Source organism: Chaetomium strumarium (assembly GCF_033439665.1).
Source record: "Chaetomium strumarium strain CBS 333.67 chromosome Unknown B0T15scaffold_3, whole genome shotgun sequence".
Lineage (NCBI taxonomy): Eukaryota > Fungi > Ascomycota > Sordariomycetes > Sordariales > Chaetomiaceae > Chaetomium > Chaetomium strumarium.
Genome location: NW_026944431.1, coordinates 4,007,604 through 4,025,301, shown reverse-complemented (window position 1 = coordinate 4,025,301; position 17,698 = coordinate 4,007,604). Strand labels below are relative to the sequence as shown.

At 59.7% G+C, this 17,698-nt stretch overlaps 9 protein-coding genes across 9 annotated transcripts; 6 read left to right on the top strand and 3 right to left on the bottom strand.

The window, feature by feature from the left end:
• Positions 1–1,472: 1,472 nt before the first annotated feature.
• On the bottom strand, positions 1,473–2,593 carry B0T15DRAFT_502054 (uncharacterized protein; the record flags this gene model as incomplete). Its single annotated transcript, XM_062867413.1, has 2 exons — positions 1,473–2,054; positions 2,117–2,593. The coding sequence occupies 2 exons, from the start codon at positions 2,591–2,593 to the stop codon at positions 1,473–1,475; spliced, it is 1,059 nt and encodes a 352-aa protein (XP_062723346.1).
• A 67-nt stretch (positions 2,594–2,660) lies between these two features.
• On the top strand, positions 2,661–4,237 carry B0T15DRAFT_182608 (HIT-like domain-containing protein). The gene is made up of 2 exons (XM_062862329.1): positions 2,661–2,975; positions 3,035–4,237. Exons 1-2 carry the CDS (start codon positions 2,906–2,908, stop codon positions 3,955–3,957), a joined length of 993 nt encoding a protein of 330 aa, XP_062723345.1. The 5' UTR covers positions 2,661–2,905; the 3' UTR covers positions 3,958–4,237.
• B0T15DRAFT_493039 (uncharacterized protein) lies at positions 4,057–4,819 on the bottom strand (the record flags this gene model as incomplete). The annotated part of the gene is made up of 5 exons (XM_062866912.1): positions 4,057–4,066; positions 4,122–4,133; positions 4,192–4,357; positions 4,410–4,459; positions 4,512–4,819. 5 exons carry the CDS (start codon positions 4,817–4,819, stop codon positions 4,057–4,059), a joined length of 546 nt encoding a protein of 181 aa, XP_062723344.1.
• A 216-nt stretch (positions 4,820–5,035) lies between these two features.
• On the top strand, positions 5,036–7,016 carry B0T15DRAFT_182400 (uncharacterized protein). Its single transcript, XM_062862325.1, has 3 exons — positions 5,036–5,481; positions 5,534–5,551; positions 5,601–7,016. Exons 1-3 carry the CDS (start codon positions 5,270–5,272, stop codon positions 6,895–6,897), a joined length of 1,527 nt encoding a protein of 508 aa, XP_062723343.1. The 5' UTR covers positions 5,036–5,269; the 3' UTR covers positions 6,898–7,016.
• Positions 7,017–7,640: 624 nt separating this feature from the next.
• On the top strand, positions 7,641–8,581 carry B0T15DRAFT_182402 (uncharacterized protein). The gene has a single exon (XM_062862326.1). It carries the CDS (start codon positions 7,800–7,802, stop codon positions 8,472–8,474), a length of 675 nt encoding a protein of 224 aa, XP_062723342.1. The 5' UTR covers positions 7,641–7,799; the 3' UTR covers positions 8,475–8,581.
• Positions 8,582–9,177: 596 nt separating this feature from the next.
• Positions 9,178–11,608, top strand: B0T15DRAFT_394943 (RING-like domain-containing protein; the record flags this gene model as incomplete). The annotated part of the gene is made up of 2 exons (XM_062864755.1): positions 9,178–10,163; positions 10,393–11,608. The coding sequence occupies 2 exons, from the start codon at positions 9,178–9,180 to the stop codon at positions 11,606–11,608; spliced, it is 2,202 nt and encodes a 733-aa protein (XP_062723341.1).
• Positions 11,609–11,647: 39 nt separating this feature from the next.
• Positions 11,648–13,476, bottom strand: B0T15DRAFT_182357 (uncharacterized protein). Its single transcript, XM_062862324.1, has 2 exons — positions 12,946–13,476; positions 11,648–12,894 (listed from the first exon to the last, which is right to left on the bottom strand). The coding sequence occupies exons 1-2, from the start codon at positions 13,368–13,370 to the stop codon at positions 11,688–11,690; spliced, it is 1,632 nt and encodes a 543-aa protein (XP_062723340.1). The 5' UTR covers positions 13,371–13,476; the 3' UTR covers positions 11,648–11,687.
• A 142-nt stretch (positions 13,477–13,618) lies between these two features.
• Positions 13,619–16,274, top strand: B0T15DRAFT_433189 (pre-mRNA splicing factor component-domain-containing protein). Its single transcript, XM_062865767.1, has 2 exons — positions 13,619–15,678; positions 15,743–16,274. Exons 1-2 carry the CDS (start codon positions 13,666–13,668, stop codon positions 16,073–16,075), a joined length of 2,346 nt encoding a protein of 781 aa, XP_062723339.1. The 5' UTR covers positions 13,619–13,665; the 3' UTR covers positions 16,076–16,274.
• Positions 16,275–17,357, top strand: B0T15DRAFT_530556 (uncharacterized protein). Its single transcript, XM_062869178.1, has 2 exons — positions 16,275–17,028; positions 17,105–17,357. The coding sequence occupies exon 1, from the start codon at positions 16,420–16,422 to the stop codon at positions 16,912–16,914; it is 495 nt and encodes a 164-aa protein (XP_062723338.1). The 5' UTR covers positions 16,275–16,419; the 3' UTR covers positions 16,915–17,028; positions 17,105–17,357.
• The last annotated feature ends 341 nt before the right edge of the window (positions 17,358–17,698 follow it).

Below are 17,698 nucleotides of genomic sequence, written 5' to 3'. Positions count from 1 at the left end.
GTTATGTTTACATAAGGTACACAGCAAGCGAGCGCGTCCCATTTTTTACGCAGGCCAGGAGCGGGTTAGGAAGTCAGTGTTTTGCTTATTTCTACAGGGAGGACTCGTTCGTTTTTACGGCACGGAACGGAAGGGGGAATGGTTAGGGCAAAAAGCCGGATATCTCGACATCGTTGGCGTCATCATCATCACACAACATCTGTTTTAAGGAGCGTTGCGTTGCGTTGCGTTGGTCGTGAGGATGGAACCGGCAGGCTCAACGAGATCTATTCGCAGCGCCCTGAGCCAGAATATCCGTATCTTACATATCCGGACACATAATATACTGGTTCTTGTTGGACCGAGTGAGGCATCGCTGATCCCATCTGAGTCACTTGAGTCCGTCGTCGGATGGCCTCATTTCCTGCAGGCTCACCGGTCGAAGACTCAACCAACACACTTCAAGGCGGTTGAGGACGGACGGACCGGCATCGGCGGCCCGCGGAATGTGGTTGACCGCCCCTTGCACTGTGCCAACTGTGCAACGGTCATGCTTCTTCAAGCGTCTTCAAGAACCAACAATGCTTTCTAGAAACACAGAAATGCAACCTCGTTGCAAGGGCCCTCCATGTCGTTCCACGATGAACCGGCACTAGGCACAACAACAAATGGAGCTGGCTTTCCCCCAGGAAAACCGTGGTTGGGGCGGGCGGGCTGGTGCAACCGTTTGTGACAGCCCCCCGGTGGCCTCCAACCAAGCCGGGCCGAATAGCACGTCAGGCCCTTGCCTGGGCCCGAGCTTGGCTGGTGACAGGTCAACAGGGGCGCGATCCTCCTCCGTTGCACCCATGAACAAAACTGCCGAGCCTTGTCTTACACTATCAGTGTAAGTTGGCTTCGTCCTGCACGTCTCCCGCAAGCTCGGCCGGTGTGGATGCATATCAGAGAGAAAACGTAGGCACAATGCACGGCACGTCGTGCGGTCAGCGGCTGATAGCCACACCGCCTTGTGATGCAATTCTTGTGTGAACTGCTGCCAGCGAAGACACATGCTGTTGGGTGAAGGGGAAAGTGAGGCGGCTCCGGCTCCGGCTCCGGCTCCAGGCCCGCATCCCCTTCGTGCGCCTGCGCCCCTCGCCTATTCCACTCGACATCCTCCTCAGCCGTCCAGGTCACGCTTTAGACATACAGCCTCGGGCCTAGCCCCATCTCCTTCAGCCTTTCCCTCTGCTCGCAATACCCACACTCCTTATCCCGCTCTCCCACGGGTACGAGCACCGATAAGCAGGGCACTCCCCGGCCCAGTGATGCGGCAAGCCCCTCCAGTTCCACCGCTTGACGCTCTCCATCCCGCCGCGCGCAACCAACCACGCTCTACGCGCGGGGCGGCCGTCCCCGGTCTCCGCGCTAGGCGACAGGCTGAACAGCTGGCTCGGCGCGCGCCACGGCACCGGCATGCCCGCGAAGCGGTCCCAGCGGTAATCACACTCCCATCAGAGCGGCGGCATGGGCGACGCGGACGCGCGCCACCTGGGAAAGGGCACGCGCACGCGGGGCGGGTTGCGCAGCACGACGAAGCGCCAGGCGCGCACCGCCCAGCGCACGATGCGCTCCAGCTCGGCGCGCTTGTCCTCGGTGGTCTCGAAGTCGATGGCCAGAGTGTGCAGGCAAGGGATCAGCGCGATGGCGGTGGCCCAGGACGAGTATTGCGGGCGCAGACGACGGCCCGGTGGTTGTGCCATGGTGGCTTCCATGCCCGACTTGTTCGGGAAGCCGTCCCAGTTGGCAAATGGGTTGATGGCCAGCGGCCAGTTGAGGTCGTGGTACTGCCAGTCTAAGGCGCGGATGCTCAGGTGGAGGACGCGGATGGTGTCGAAGAGGCGTAGCCGCGGGGGCTGGAAGAGCGAGGAAGGGTAGTGCCGGAGCACGCAGGTCCGCCAGAGGAAGGAGTCGCGCACCTGGGCGACGAAGTTGCGGTGCAGCCAGGTGAGCGGTGCGTACAGCCGGAGGCGGCGGATCTTGGTGGGATGCGGGCGGGGACGGTGTGGGCGAACCGCTCCGGGCTCGGCATGGGTCTGCCGGTGTGGGCGGAGACCTCCCAGGGTGGGCCGCGCTTGCACACATCTTGGCAGTGGACGGTGAGTTCGGCGTGCAGGAGCGGGTAATGGCTGGCTTCCAGATAGATACGGCGGCAGGTGCGGAGGAGCGCGCAGCAGATCTTTGGCGGGCCGGTGTGGTCGGGCCGTAGCCAGCCTTCGCCTGGGTCTGAGGCATCGGAGTCGTACCGGTGACGCCCGCCTCCTGAGGCCTCATCCGACAGAGACACACGCGCTGCTTGGTAAAGCTCAGCCGCCGATAGGGGCGGATGGCCGGGCTGGACGTCAAAGTCGTGGGACAGAGCCAATGGATGAGGCACCGCAGTTTCGGTGAGTGCATACGCCAGGATAACTTCACGGATCTCGCTGGGGATCAGCCCGTAGAGGGATTGATGTCGCTGTCGGTCCACGCTTTGACCCGCGTGCTCGTCGGTATCCTTGGGATGGTCGACGGTACGGCTATGGGCTCGGGCGGGTAAAACGTCCGTTCCGGCAGCGGCCAAGGGCCGGGTTCCCATTTGTACTCATCGGGCTCGTCTCGGGGCCTTGGTTTCCCGACGAGTGGAGGGAGTCGCGGATATAGGATCGTTGACAGGCCCACCGAGCCCATTGCGGGAAGTGTGGTGCATTGATGGGGAGCCGGTGTTGGATGTGAAGACCAGGCACTTGCAGGCCCCTGTTAGCTGCGCCGGGCCGGGGCCGGGCCTATCCGTCCGACCCACTCACGTCCCGTTCCTTTTGGCGGGGCGTCGGGTGGTGTGCGGGGCAACCGAGAGACGCCAATCTCCTCTCCACTGGCCCGCCTCAGCGCTTTGCAGCACAAACCCACCATGACTGACGGTAAGGCAGACGCAGAGGCGCTTGTCCCCAAGTTCAAATTCGAGCGCCTGCTCAACCAGGGTACGTGAACAAGAAGATGCATGCAAGACCGTGGCATCGCTAACTCGTTCACCCTCTAGACCAAGCCGGCCGCCGGTCCGCCCTCTACGGCTCCATTGACGGCCAGCCGGCGCTGGTGATCCTCGAGCGCGCGCCGTTTCCGAGCTCGGCCGACTACCTCGGCGCCATCACGGCCAACCTGCGAGCACTGAAGAACCTCGGCGCCAACGACATCTACCACTGGTACCTGGCCAACAGCGGCGAGATCCGCGGCGCGGCCGCCGACAACCACGAGTTCGCCGACCTCAAGATCAACCTGATCTGGCCGTGCACAGAGAAGCACATCCGCAAGTACAGCAAGCAGGGGGCGCGCTTCGTGACCGAGACGCCCGAGATCTACCGCAACCATGTGCGCCCATACATGCAGGCGCAGCGCGAGGCCGGGCGGCTGAACTGGGCCTTCAACATCATCGAGGGCCGCAGCGAGGTCGAGGACGTCATCTACCGCACCCCTTATGGGCAGGACCCGGAGGAAGGGTTCCTGTTGCTGCCGGACCTCAACTGGGACCGCCGCACGCTCGAAGCGCTGCACCTGCTGGGGCTGGTCGAGCGGCGCGACATCTGGAGCCTGCGCGACCTGCGCAAGAAGCACCTGCCCTGGCTGCGGCACATGAAGGCCAAGTTCCTGGACGCCACGACGACCGTCTACCCGACCATCGAGGCCGACCAGCTCAAGCTGTACGTGCACTACCAGCCGACGTACTACCACTTCCACATCCACATCGTACACGTGGCGCTCGAGGCGGGCGCCACGCAGGCCACGGGCAAGGCGGTCGGACTCGACAGCATCATTTCGCAGCTCGAGACCATGCAGGGGGACGGGGAGGAGGCGGGGATGGACGCTGTTACGCTATGCTACACGCTGGGCGAGGCCAGCGATCTGTGGGTGGACGTGTTTGAGCCCCTCAAGAGGAAGAACGGTACAGCTTCTCGATCGCCATGACCAGGTCGTTGACAGCCGGGCCGGACGGGCACTCCTTCCACTCGCCGCCGTCGCGCACGCAGTAGATCTCGTTGTTGAGCCGGACCGTGCAGCTCTTCGTCACGCCGGCCTAGGGGAACGTTAGAACTAGAATAGAGATGCAGATGTGTGTGTGTTGCGCGTACCTCCGCCGTCCGCTGGACGCTGTCTCGTAGCATGCCGATGCCCAGGGCGCCATCGTCCCGGGTCGCGCACTCGTTGAGCTTGCTAAAGTCGATGGCGTGCTCCAGCGCGCAGTCCTCGACCAGGCTGCGCTGCGGTATGTGCTTGTAATCGCGCGTCAGGCACATGGTGAAGCCGAGGAACGTCTTGGCGTCGGGGTAGAGCCTCTGCGCGCAGAGCTCGATGATGTTGCCGAGGCCTGTCATCTCTTAGCTCGATGTATAAGATATGGTTGGACAGAGGCAACCTACACTCCTCCGGCCCGTGTTTGCAGGCGACGCCGTCATCACTGTCTGTCGGACTAGGGTGCGTTTAGCGGGGTCAGGCAGGCGTAGGAGCTCGAAATCACATACCTTCCTATGAACGACAGCGTGAAGTTGACCTTGTCGTGGACCTTCTGCATCGCAGGCAGCACCAGGTCGCGCAGGCAGTCCTTTGCGTCGGGGCACTTGCTCATGATGTGCGCTTCGAGCGGGACGAGGTCGAGGGATGCGGCAGACGGAGGCGGGTTCAACGGGGCCAGGGAGCGGATCGCGGCGTGTGTCAGAAAGTACCAGTAGGTGACGGCGGCGAGCGACAGGTAGCTGACGGCCAGGATCAGCCGGGTCGGGCTGAGGCCACGACGGATCGGCGGCGGCATCGGCGCGTGTTTCTCGTCCATCACAGGAGCTCGGTAGCGGATCAAAGTGTTGGAAGCGATGCAGTCGTAAGGATGCGAGGCTAAAGATGCGAGCGTGTACGGGGTGGCTGTCGTGGTTGAAAGAGCGAACTAATTGTCGTGGGTTGCCGGCCGGGAAACTTGGGTCAGCAGGTCGCAAGCAAGCAGAAGCCTACAAAATAGTTCAGCCCCGCAGTCTCCATTTGCCGCGACTTCTGTAGCCATATCCGTATTTAGCCCAAGCATCAACCCAAACAGGCAGGAGTTCCTCGTGGTTCGCCAACTCCTTCACCTGCTCAGATCACCGGGGGCGTATGAAATATTGTGACATGACGCTCTCCCTCTTGCAAGTATAGATGATGCGATCCGACCTTTGCCAGGCACTTATCCCCAGCGCCCCTTGTGACTGCCACCGCGGCATGCAGATACACACTGTTTACTGGAGACGAGGCCATGTGTGAAGAGTCATCCGAAGCCGACGCGATGTTAGCGCCCTCCCTCGACGACTTTCTTCAACCCCTGGCAATTGACGCTAGGAAGGTGTTGGAGCTATCACATGAATTTGCCTCGACATTTCGCAGGTTGTCTGCCGAATCCCTTGACCAGTTCCTACCGACGCCGATTTCGGAATCCATCCTGCGGCCTGCAGTTCGAGATAGTGGCAGGTGAGTTGGCTCTAGCGTCCCAGTTGTCGAAACGAAAACTAACATGTGACAGGTTCCTCGCTATAGACATGTAAGATGACATGGCCTCTAATTAAAGTGCTGTCCACTGACCTTCCTAGCGGCGGCACGAACCTCCGCGTCGGCTTCGTGGAGCTAGTCGGCGAGCCCAGGTCAGGGGACGGCTTCACGCCGTCGTCTCATCAACTGAACCGCCTCCTCGAGCAATCCTGGCCCATCCAGGAGCATCTCAAAAATGAGAACTCGGACAGTCTCTTTTCGTGGATCGGCGAACGGGTTGCTCAGGTAGTGCGTGAGGGCTGCGAGACGTTGGGCATATCTCGTGATGACGAGCTCCCGATGGGGATTACGTTCAGTTTTCCCATGGTGCAGAAGTCACTTTCTGAAGCCATCCTCATGCCCATGGGCAAGGGATTTGCCGTTACGTCCAACCTTGATCTCGGCGGGCACCTCTTAGCGGGCTACAACAAGCACAGAACCACCGACATGCCACGCATCAGGATTGCGGCCATCGCGAATGACGCAGTGGCCACCCTCATCTCCTTCGTCTACCAGTTCCCGGCTCAAGCCCACCAAAAGGCCGCCATGGGGTTGATCGTCGGCACCGGCTGCAATGCCACACTGCCCCTGAATCTGAGCAGCCTCCATGAGAGCAAGCGCCCCGCCTCTATTAGCGTTCTGCACGACCGGGAGGCTTCAGACGTCAAGATTGCGGTAAATACCGAATGGAGTATCCGGGGCTCGGCACCTCCATTGCACAAATTCGGCCTCATCTCTCGCTGGGACACGGAATTGGACCAGGCTGGCGAGTTGCCCGGTTTCCAGCCGCTCGAATACATGACGGCCGGGCGGTATCTAGGTGAACTCGCGCGGCTCGCCTTCCTCGACTACTACACTGCCCTTGGCATGTCGGCCAAAGATCTTCCGGGGAGGTTTCGGCAAAGGTTTGGTCTAACGACCACCTTTATGAGCCATCTCTACCCCGACAGTCCCAAGGGTCCCATGCCCTCACAGCTGGAGCGTGAGTTTCCGCCAGAGAGTCCCTCGTTTCAATGGACACCGGAACTGGCCGACATCCTGTTCCGGATTGCGAAGGCGATCGAGGTGCGCGCAGCCGGCATTGTTGCCGCCGCCACCGTCGGGCTCCTCCAGTGCGCCGAGGAGATAGCGGACGCACCGAAAGCCAGGAAGACGGAGTTAGCCGTCGGGTACACTGGCGGGTGCATACAGCACTTTCAGAACTACTTGGCCGATACCCAGAGGTTTATCGACGAGATTCTAGACCTCGAGTTCTCTGGTCAAGCCCCCGTCCGGGTTACTCTTACTCCATGTCACGACGGGGGCCTCACTGGAGCGGGAATTCTAGTCCCAGCCGCCCTGGCAAGTCACACCACGTAGCCTTTGCGAAATGTCAACATGATCAGAACTGTCAAAGCACCCGTATCCATCCGTAATGCGCGTGCCTAGATCGAACAGAGGCTCCAGTCCCTCGTCATGTACTGTGCAAGACGCTACAAGTAACTGGTCGATTACCGCCAATCCTGCTCAGCTCTTTCCTCCTGTTTATCCTAACCGGCGGGAGTTGGATGTCTGGTACCGGCGCAAACTTTCGAGTTTTGACCTTTGCGCCGAGCCATTACTTTAGCATTCTTCGAAACTCACAACCGACTCTCGCCTTTTTGCCTTCGTCTCCTTTGGAGGGTTGTCCTGTACAGCACACATCACAACTCCACCAGCGATATTTTCGAGAAAAAATTATCGAGATGACTGGCCGGGGCGATCTTAACGGTGCAGCGGTTCCCGGATAATCCGCCACGTGAGAGGAGCAGGTCACCGCCTGCTCACATGGCCACGAATGGCAGAGGACGAGAGAGGAGCCCATTCCGGGAGACACCGGATAGGGACCACGACATTGTGCGCGCTCCGGACACAACTTTTTCCGGATACACCTATCCTTACCTGTACGAGAGGCAAACGCCATCCCGCCACCGTTAAGTCCTAGCTCCTGGTCCACCGAGGCTGTGATTGGGAAGGGAGATCGGCACCCTTCCTTGGAAACCACGGGCCCTCGCTTGTACGAGGAACGAATTCCATTTGGCAAGTGCGACAACTGCCTCAACGATGTGCTCGTTTGCGGTCAGTTTCCGGAACATGCAAGAAACAGTGCAGGACATGCGGGGAAGTAACACATTTGAATCACGAGGTCGGGAACTGTTCACTTCGCGAGGACATATGCCAGTGTTGCCCATGCCCCGGGACACACACCGGAAAACTGCAGACTCCTCTGCAGACCTTGCTGGATGGAGGTAGGCCTAGCAGGGGCCAAGGGACGGGGGGACCTGGGAGGTATCCCATGGGCAACAAGCTGCCCTATCCATTGCCCGTTATGCGGGATCCCCCGTCAAACTCAAGGCCACTCCCCAGCCATATGCGATGAGCGTGTCGTCTGTCAGGACTGCAAGTACGACACTGGTGACTTCAGGGCCGCATTCCACTTCACCCAGGACTGCCCGAAGCACCTATGCGCCGCAGAGACGTGCAGCACAGTACCGGCTGAGCCATGCACCCGTCACTGCCGGGACTGTGGGTCTCCCGTGGTCGACATCGAAGAGCTGGATGAGCCGCACCAGTGCCAGTGGACCAAGCTGGAGAAGTGCCAGGCCGGCATCAAGGACGGACGGCCCGCGTTTGTTTACCGCTTTACCATCACCTGCAAGAGAAACCCAGCCCACGAGAAGAGGATAGTGCGGAGCCTCGCGAAAGTGCGGGAGAAGGGGTGGCTACGTCTTCTGGATGATATGGTGTCCTGCTGGCCAGACCCTGACGAGGACAGGGATCCGCGAAAGAAGCGGCCCATCGTCGAATGCGCGGAATGCTGCGCCGAAATGTACGAAAGGGGAGACTACAAGGAGCAAAATTCCGGGAGGTCCCGCTTTGGGAGGCCCAGCGAGTACGTCAAGGGAACGACCGTGTAAAGGTCGAACTTAGCTGAAAGTGTGGCCTTGATGGGTGATCTGACGGAGGTGCGGACACGGGACGACGTTCGAGGATGGGCCATGGAAAAAACCTTACCTCGGTCTTACCGATGTATGGCCGCAGCTTATAGGCTGACCTTCCTCCTCTCAACTAGCACATACGACCATACCTGGTAGAAAACACGGGATCCCGTCCGCTCTCCCTTAGTTAAGCTACCAAGGGCCGAACCAGTACTCAGGTGGGTGACCACTGGGGAATCCTCGGTGTTGTATGTTTTTGATGATTTTTTGCTCCATCGTCAAGTCTTGGCAGTAAGTAGAGCGTGAGTTTTTGATACCGGTATCTTGGATCATTTTATGTTCGGCCGGCCCGCCAGTTGCATGTATGAGGCTATGAGCAGGGTGGTAATGCTTATAATATAATGTAACGCTGTCGGGAAGGGAAGATCGGCTATCCTAACCCTGAGACACATTTGCCCCGCAACGCCAAAAAGTCGCGTCGACTTGACTCGACTCGCGTTGTTGGAAGGTGCAAACATAGACCTGCGGCATAAAGCACATTACAGGCATTTGCTGGGCTATGAACAGCCAGCGCCTCTTATCAACCCAACACACATATGCAATTACCTTACTGTCGGTTTCTTTATGTCCAGTAGCGGTTTCTAAGCTTGTATCACTTCCCAGACCACCCGCCAAAATCACAATGGACGACAATTGGGAGCCCCCGGTGCCGCCGGGCTATAACGATGTACACCGCGCATTTCTTCAAGGTTTCATGGCGCGGGGTGCTGTGACCTTTAAGGAAGCCCAGAAGATGCTCGCCTCCATCAGTTCCGCTGCCGACGAGAGCTACGTCGATCCGCGGGCCATCACAATGGGCGACTTCGAAAACTTCGTGCGCACCGCCCGCGAGGCCGTCGAGCCGCTCGATTTCGACATCCGCAACACGCGGGACCAAATCAACGGCGGCGAGCGCGTGTGGGTCTTTGTCAACGCCCACAGCGACCCGGCGACACAGATGAGCACGACGCACAGCGCAGAAGAGGTGGCATACATTAAGAGGCTCCTGGATGCGATGTTCGAGCAGTACAACACCCCGCGGATGGAGGTCATGGCTGTGGATGAGGGGCAGGCGCTGCGCGTGTCACGACCACCGCGGCGCAGGGAAAGCAATGTCAACGAGAACGACGACAACGACGACAACGACGACAACGACGATGAAGAGCAGCCGACTACCACGACGGCCACCGACCGCGGACTTAAGCACTCCGAAGTTCTTTCACTCTTGTCAAGCCTGATCGCCGAGGGGTGGCTGCAAAAGTCGCGCCACGGCTTCTACAGCCTGACCCCGCGCTCCCTGACGGAATTATGGTCCTGGCTGGTGGCGACCTACAACGACCCTGACTCGGAGTCCGAGTGGCAGCACATCAAGTTTTGCGAGGCGTGCAAGGAGATTGTCACATATGGCCAGCGGTGCAATGAGGTAGATTGCACGGTGCGGTTACACGATATTTGCGAGGAGGCATTCTGGCGGACGAGACCTGAGAGGAAGTGTCCCAAGTGCAGCACGCCGTGGCAGGGGAATCATTACGTGGGCGAACGGGCTATCACGTCGAGATCTGGATTCCAGAGGGGACGGGGCAGAAGGGGAAGACGCAGCGAGACTGCAGACGGCGCGGATGACGAGGAGTAAATCGTATTGCAACATTGCTAGATACCCGGCAGTGCCAACTGGCACTAGCCACACCTCAACTCAGATCTGATGAACACCGGTTTGCATGACATCACTGTGGCGGTGCTGTGGCTTGGCATGCACGATGCTTCGTTAGTGGTTAGTCCAGCAGGAAGGTGCGACGGGATGGAATGCGGCGAAGGGCCAATGACGCGTTCAGCTTTATTAAGGTGCACGGCGAGCGAGTCTTGTTCTGGGCCCGTCAACCTGCAACCACGTACCCCATATCGCCGCGCAACACACGATGTCGCCGCTCTTCAAGAAACACAAGGATACGGAGAAGGGAGTAGAAGATAAGAAGCCGGACGAGAAGTCGCACTCGACAAAGCCGTCTGAGGATGCATTGCGCCAGGCCACACCAGACGGCGACAAACCCGTGCCGCTACTCAATGACGAGGATGAGAAATTCCTCGAGCGTCTCGTATCGGCCAGCGACGATGGCAACGGTCAGGAAGAAGGACCACCGCCCCCTCTTCCGCCTCGTCCCAAGACTCCTGTCCTGACCTGGGACAGCGACAGCGAGTCATCCCGCCTGCCCGATAAGCAGGAGCCCAGCGCACCGACTGCGACAGCCACCAAGAAACCAAACCGCTTCTCCCGCCTCTTCCAGCGCAGCAAGCCCTCCTCCTCCAACTCTCTTACCGTTCCCGCCAACACCGTCCCACCGGAAGAAGCAGACCGGGAATGGGCCGACCTGAACCGCTTCCTCTCCCGCCTCGACCTCCAACCCACACCGCCCTCCCCGGACACCACGTCCAAGAAGAAGGCCAAGGCCAAAGCCGCGGCCCTGACCGCCTCAACCGAAGCGCAGTCGCTCCTGCGCCAGTTCGTGCTCGTGCTCAAGGACATCAGCAACGGCGCGCCGACCGCGGTCGACGACCTGGTCGCGCTGCTAGACGGGCGCAACGACGTGCTCAAGCGCGGCTTCGACAAGCTGCCCTCGTCCATGCAGAAGCTGGTGACGCAGCTGCCCAAGAAGCTGACCGGCGCGCTCGGGCCGGAGATCCTTGCTGCCGCGGCCGAGGCGCAGGGGCTGAAGGGTAAAAGGGAGACGGATGGGGGCTTTGCCAAGTTCTTCTTGCCGCGCAATCTTGGCGATCTGGTCATGACGCCGGCGCTGGTGCAGAGCATGCTCAAGGCGATCGTCAATGCGCTGAAAGTGCGGTGGCCTGCGTTTGCAGGGACGAGTGTGCTGTGGAGTTCGGCAGTGTTTCTGTTGCTGTTTGTGCTGTGGTATTGTCATAAGCGGGGAAGAGAGGAACGGGAGAAGCTGGAGGAGGCGGGTAGGATGGGCGGCGTAGAGGAAGTTGCTGATGCGGAGGGGGTTGGGGATAGGGCGGGGGAGGCTGGATCGTCGGCTGTCGTGGTGGTCAAGTCGCCTGCGGAGAGCCCGCGGTCGTAATCAGATACCCTGGTGCATTGAGGATACCCTAATACACCTAGTAGTTTTTGTCGTAATAGCCCCGTTCATCGTATGTACCTCAGTCGTCCTGCACGAGTTCTTTAATCTCCTCCCTCCCAGGTGCCACCGTCTCGGCCTTGTCGTCCTTTCCTGAGCGGTCAATGACCTTGCCGCCGTCTTGCATCCAAAAGCCGACCTCATCCACTATGTCGTACACAATGTCCTCGACAATCTGCTCGTCGTAGCGCTCGCTCACCGCCCTGAGTTTGGCTAACGATCCATGCCCGCTTCCCATCTCTACATCCTCGGGCTTTGGGGGCGGAAACCAGAAGTTTGGCCCGAAATTCACCTCCACCGCACCGCCCCGGAAGACGCTCACGGCTGGATAGTACCCGAGCGTACCATCGTCTAACGCCTCGCGCCCGCCACTCTGCTGCGCCTGCCTCGATGCCGGCGGAAGAAAGGCAAGCAGGTCGGTCCAGGGCGTGCCCATGAGCACGCCGTTCTTGTAAACCCGTATGCACGAGTTGGGCAGCGTACGCAGTGCAGGGAGCGGATGGATCGGGCTGGGCTCAGCGCTGTGTCCGGTGATATGCCCGGAGATCATGGGCGACGGGTTCATCATCTCCTCCAGCTCCTTAGTGGTGTGGTAGTCGATCTTTTCAAAGTAGATGTGCGCTTTGAACCGGATCGGGATGCGGTCGCGGATGATGTTGGGCGCGTCGGGCGCCGGGCCTGAGTCGTCGTCTGCGAGGTCCACCGCCGGGTTGTACTGGCCCTGCACGACCTTCCGCTGGAGGCGTTCTGAAGGCAGCTGGATCTCCAGGCCGATCACGTCTCCCTCTTTGATGTCCTCTCCTGGCGGGAAGAAGTCTTTGGGCCGCGACATGTGCACCTTCTGTCCCGCCACGTCCCGGATGCCGTAACTGTACGCATCAAAGCCAACCGGTGCGTCCAGCGACGCTTCTCGCCGGGCGAATCCCACGCGGACATGGCCGTGTGATTCCACGTCGCCCTCACTCCTGTCCCTGAGGATGCCCCGCGTGACCTTGCACTCCCAATACCACCGGCCCTCGCGGACGGCCACGTTGGCGCGCGACATGCGGAAGCCCTTGTCCGAGGTGACGTGCGTCCCGCTTCGGTCGAAGAACATGTGCGATGCGGTGTCTTCGAAGCTCATGTGTGCGCCGAAAGGCGGCGGCTCTGTGTTGCGGTAGTAGAAGATGGATGGGAAGGCGGGGTCGGCGATGCAGTGCGTGTAGTGGAAGTTCCTCCGGTTGTAGACACTGCGTTAAGGTTAGCGGCAGTTACTCGTGCCTTGCAGTTATTGTACCTACTGGTCCGATGTCTCGAAGAACTCGATGGTCCTCCCGTCTGCGTCCTTCACTTCGTGGTGGCTGGTGAAGACAGGCCCCCGCGAGAGCTCAAAGTCGGTGGGCTTCGGCTGGGCAAGCTTGTACCTCATCGGCGCCAGCTCGCCGGGAGGCTCCTTGTGCTTGGGGTCGGGCGTCGCCCTGGCGCTATCAGGAGCGCCCTTGGACTCACGCTTCTTGAGCGAGTCTTTCTTGGTTCTCCTCTCACGCGCCATTGCCTGGCTATCGTCCGGTATCTGTACCTGCACTTTCGCTGCCTTGGCTTCTCGGTTCAGGGGGGAAGAAACAGCTGGGAGGTGGTCATCTTCAAGCGCTCGCTTCTGGGGGACAGAAGGAGGAACGGCGGAGGGGGTGGGCTCCCTCTGAGGGGAAGCAGCATCGGAGGCCATTGCGCGGTTGCAACAAGAATAAGCAAACTTGAATGGCTAGCAGAAAACACTATCAGTTAAGAAGTTTCGTTCTGCGTAATGCTATACCTTCCGGTTTCCCCTGCTCGCCGGTTGTGGGAACTTGCAGCTGCCGCGATGGGACGCGCCGAGCTAGAAGTTTAAGTGGGGCCGAGCGACCCCTGCAGGCTGCAGTGGCCAATTGAACTCCACTCTGCTTGCCGCAACGCTTATCCTGGCGCAGCTTGCAAGTTCGACCGTGCCACGATTTTCAACCTCAAGCATCACAGCCATCACAATGCCGGTCGTCAAGGGAGGCGTGTGGACCAACATCGAGGATGAGATCCTCAAGGCGTCCGTCAGCAAGTACGGGCTGAACCAGTGGGCGCGCGTGTCGTCGCTGCTGGCGCGCAAGACGCCGAAGCAATGCAAGGCCCGGTGGAACGAATGGCTCGATCCAAGCATCAAGAAGATCGAGTGGAGCAAGGAGGAGGACGAGAAGCTGTTGCACCTGGCCAAGCTGATGCCCACGCAATGGCGCACCATCGCCCCGATCGTCGGCCGCACCGCCAACCAGTGCCTCGAGCGGTACCAGCGACTCCTCGACGAGGCAGAGCAGCGAGAAGCGTCTGACCTGGGACTGACCGGCCCCGAGGGTGGAGAGACGAAAGCGCCCACGGCCGACGACGTCCGCCGACTGCGGCCCGGCGAGGTCGACCCGGATCCCGAGACGAAGCCCGCACGGCCCGACACGATCGACCTCGATGAGGATGAGAAGGAGATGCTGAGCGAGGCTCGCGCGCGCCTGGCCAACACGCAGGGCAAGAAGGCGAAGCGGAAGGCCCGTGAGCGGCAGCAGGAAGAATCGCGACGGCTGGCCGCGTTGCAGAAGCGGCGAGAGCTGAAGACCGCAGGCATCAACATCAAAGTCACCACGCGCAAGAAGGGGCAGATGGACTACAATGCCGATATCCCGTTCGAGAAGAAGCCCGTGCCCGGATTCTACGATACGGCAGAAGAAATCCAGCGCAACGAGTTCCAGCGCTCGCACTTCGACCCCAAGAAGCAGCAGGTCGGCAACAAGCGCAAAGGGGAGGAGGACGAGGCTGCCGAGCGGAAACGGAGGAAGAACGAGAAGGACGGGCCCTCTGCTTCCCTGCAGGCTGCGCTCAAGGCCGGTCAGATGCAAAAGATCCGCGAGGCGGAGCAAAGCAGCAAGCGGAAAGCCCTGGTGCTCCCAGCGCCGCAGGTGAGCGAGGGCGAGCTGGAGGAGATCGTCAAGATGGGCATGATGGGTGAGCGGGCGGCTGCCATGGCCCGCGAAAGCGAGAACGATGCCACGCGTGGGCTGGTCGGCAACTACACGGCGCTCAACACAAACGCGCCGATCCGAACGCCTCGCGCACCAGCGCAGGAGGACCACATCGCCAACGAGATCCGCAACATCCGGGCGTTGACCGAGACGCAGTCATCGCTGCTTGGCGGGGAGAACACACCCCTGCATGAGGGGGCAGGTTCTACTGGGTTCGACTCCGTCGCGCCTCGCAAGCAGGTCGTCGCCACACCCAACCCGCTGGCAACGCCGTTACGACCGGCGGCTAACGGTGTCGGCGCAACACCGCTTCGGGCTGGGCAGACCCCACTGCGCACGCCCCGCGACACGTTCTCTCTCAATGCGGCCGACAAGGAGATGGATCTAGTTGGAGGGACGCCAGCAGACGCCAGGATGCGCGAGCTATCCCTGCGCCACCAGCTCAAGCAACGCCTCGCCTCTCTACCCAAGCCAAAGGAGACCGAGTGGGAGCTGGAGCTGCCTGAGGAGCGGTCGGAGTCCAAGACGGCCGAGGAACTGGAGGAGGACGCGGCGGAGCGGGATCGCAGAGAACGCGAGATCCGCGAGGCGCGGGAACTCCTCGAGCGCAGGCGGCGGACGCAGGTGATGCAGCGAGATCTGCCTCGCGTCGTGTCGGTGGACTACAATGCCCTGCTACGAGACGCCCCGCAGGTTGAGGACCCGGCTGAGGCGCTCGTCAGGCGCGAGGCGGCCCTCCTGGTTGCACACGACGCAACCAAGTACCCACTCCCGGGTGCGCCCCCAACAACCAAGCCGATCCAACTTCCCCAGATCGACGACGCCGCCCTGGCGGAAGCGCGGCTGCAGATCCTCCTCGAGATGAAGGACAAGCCCAAGCCCGAGGAAGTGCAAGCCGTGTGGAACAAGGAGAACACCAACTCGCTGCTCCTCGGCCTCGGCTGCTACGACTCGGACGACGGGGAAGACCAGGTCGAGACCATGAGGACCGCTCTTGATGTAAGCCTCACTTCACTTTTCACGTCGCTCCGTCCACTGTCGGGAATGAACTAACAGAAAACAGTCCGCCCTAGAATCTCTCATCGCATCCGCCGAAAAGGGTAACAAGCTCGAGAAGAAGCTTAACCTGCACCTCGGCGGGTACAAGAACCGGGCCGAGATGCTGCGCAATAAGATCGGCGAGGCGCACGTCGCTCTGGAGAAGGCGCGGAATGCCCTGGCCGGATTCAAGGTCCTGCAGGCGAGCGAGAAGGCGGCTATCCAGCGGCGGCTGGGGGCACTGCGGGCCGAGGTGGCGTTTGTGAGCACGAGAGAGCGGGAGGCACAGGAGCTATACCGTAGGGTGAGGGATGAGTTGGAAGAGTTGAAGATCCAAGCTGGGGTTAATGGTCACTAAGCCGGTGTGTATGTAGATATAGGTGTGTTAGGATGGTTGGCGTTGACAGGGAAAAAGCATATGGTAAAATGTTGTTACTGCATGGTTTTCATAGATTGCAGAGCAACTGAGGAGCGAAGAGTAGAACTGACATCTGCAGCTAAGCTGGCGACTTATATTGGAAGTCGAAAAGGCTCCTCATCCCCATCATAAACCACCCCTTGCTCCCTTTCCCCTTCCGGTTTCCTCACTCCTCCCCATGCAAGGTTAGTGCACTCTCGAAGTGTGGCGTGGTCTCGATGTATCGAGCGGTATAGAACTGAGCGCCCGGGTGTTCAACGTAGTACAGCTCTCGGCGGAGATAAATGGTGTCGGAGCAGTCGTGGTTGCACTCATCCAACCTGTCCTTATCGAACTCCCTATGCGGCTCCGCCATAGCGTCGTTTTCTCCGCACAATATGCACCTCAAGCAGTGCCATTCGAAGCCGTTACACTCCTCCATGAACTCTTGGACGGTGACAAGCCTGGCCCAGGTGGAAACCAGCTTGAGGAAACACGCGCGGAGCTTGCCCTCTCTCCAATCCCACAGGTCGTGGCACGGGACCATCTGTCCCAGGACTAGGCGGATAAGCTCAATATGCTCGGCGGTTCTGTCCAATGCCTTCTTCTGCCGCTTACTTAGAAGTGCGCGCGTATCTTTTGTTGGCCCGGCCGTCGATATCACTGTCGCCTTCCCTCTTCCTCTTGCGCTGCTGCTTGCCGCTAAGATTAGCAGAAGGCACTGTGGGCTGCTGCGTATCGGGAAGCGACCGAATGCTAGAATCGACTTTCGCTTCAAGGTTGGCGATTGTTGCTTCTAAATCTTGCTGCTGCTTCTTCATCTTTGCGATTTCCCTCCTGATTGACACCTCTTCGGTCAGAGTGTTTTGGGCATCATTCGGACGTTCCTCGAGGCGCCGGGTAGGCGTGTCCTGCTGTGTTACGAGCGCGTGAGATTGACGTCGGGTGTCGGCTTCAGAGGTTGCTTACAGTCGGGGCGACAACACATACTTTGGTCTGGGACTTGGGACTGGAATCCGCCATGTCCGCTGACTTATGACCGGCAGGGTATTTGACTTTCTTGAATGATTTCATGGTTTATCTCGCCGCAGGTGTCGAAGTTGAATGTTGCGTGTTGCTGGGAGAGAGCCTGAAGTTTTAGTAAGAGTGATTTATGCCTACTATGCTCCAAAGGAGAGGGAGGCGAAAAAGCGAGAGTCGGTTATGAACTTCGAAAATTTTCTGCAAGCACCAGATATCCAACTCCCACCGGTTAAGATAAGCCGTAGGAGAAAAGCTGAGCAAGACTGTAGGTGCTTATTCGACTGCTTGTTCATGTACATGTACACAACATCCAATTTGGGGGCCACGAGTGCGACACCCGGTATAGTCGAGTTTATCTTCTCTTATCCTCTTATATCCACCGAATACACGTCGATCTGCGCAAAGGAAAGTTTACATGTCAACCCGGCATCTATTTATGCGTGGATGGAGCTGCAGAACCGGCGACCTGATATACAAACACCATTGTGTGTAGAGTCCACGTAGACACCATAGATGTGTATTGTGGAAAGTGGTGATGTTGGAGTCTGGACACCGTACCTA

Excerpts from the sequence above, each read along its gene's own strand:
- B0T15DRAFT_182608 (XM_062862329.1), top strand. The coding sequence starts at position 2,906 with ATGACTGACGGTAAGGCAGACGCAGAGGCGCTTGTCCCCAAGTTCAAA. Across the intron at positions 2,976-3,034 it reads CGAGCGCCTGCTCAACCAGG|ACCAAGCCGGCCGCCGGTCC; the intron begins GTACGTGAACAA and ends TTCACCCTCTAG.
- B0T15DRAFT_182400 (XM_062862325.1), top strand. The coding sequence starts at position 5,270 with ATGTGTGAAGAGTCATCCGAAGCCGACGCGATGTTAGCGCCCTCCCTC.
- B0T15DRAFT_182402 (XM_062862326.1), top strand. The coding sequence starts at position 7,800 with ATGGAGGTAGGCCTAGCAGGGGCCAAGGGACGGGGGGACCTGGGAGGT.
- B0T15DRAFT_182357 (XM_062862324.1), bottom strand. The coding sequence starts at position 13,370 with ATGGCCTCCGATGCTGCTTCCCCTCAGAGGGAGCCCACCCCCTCCGCC. Across the intron at positions 12,895-12,945 it reads TTCTTCGAGACATCGGACCA|TGTCTACAACCGGAGGAACT; the intron begins GTAGGTACAATA and ends ACCTTAACGCAG.
- B0T15DRAFT_433189 (XM_062865767.1), top strand. The coding sequence starts at position 13,666 with ATGCCGGTCGTCAAGGGAGGCGTGTGGACCAACATCGAGGATGAGATC. Across the intron at positions 15,679-15,742 it reads CCATGAGGACCGCTCTTGAT|TCCGCCCTAGAATCTCTCAT; the intron begins GTAAGCCTCACT and ends AACAGAAAACAG.
- B0T15DRAFT_530556 (XM_062869178.1), top strand. The coding sequence starts at position 16,420 with ATGGTGTCGGAGCAGTCGTGGTTGCACTCATCCAACCTGTCCTTATCG.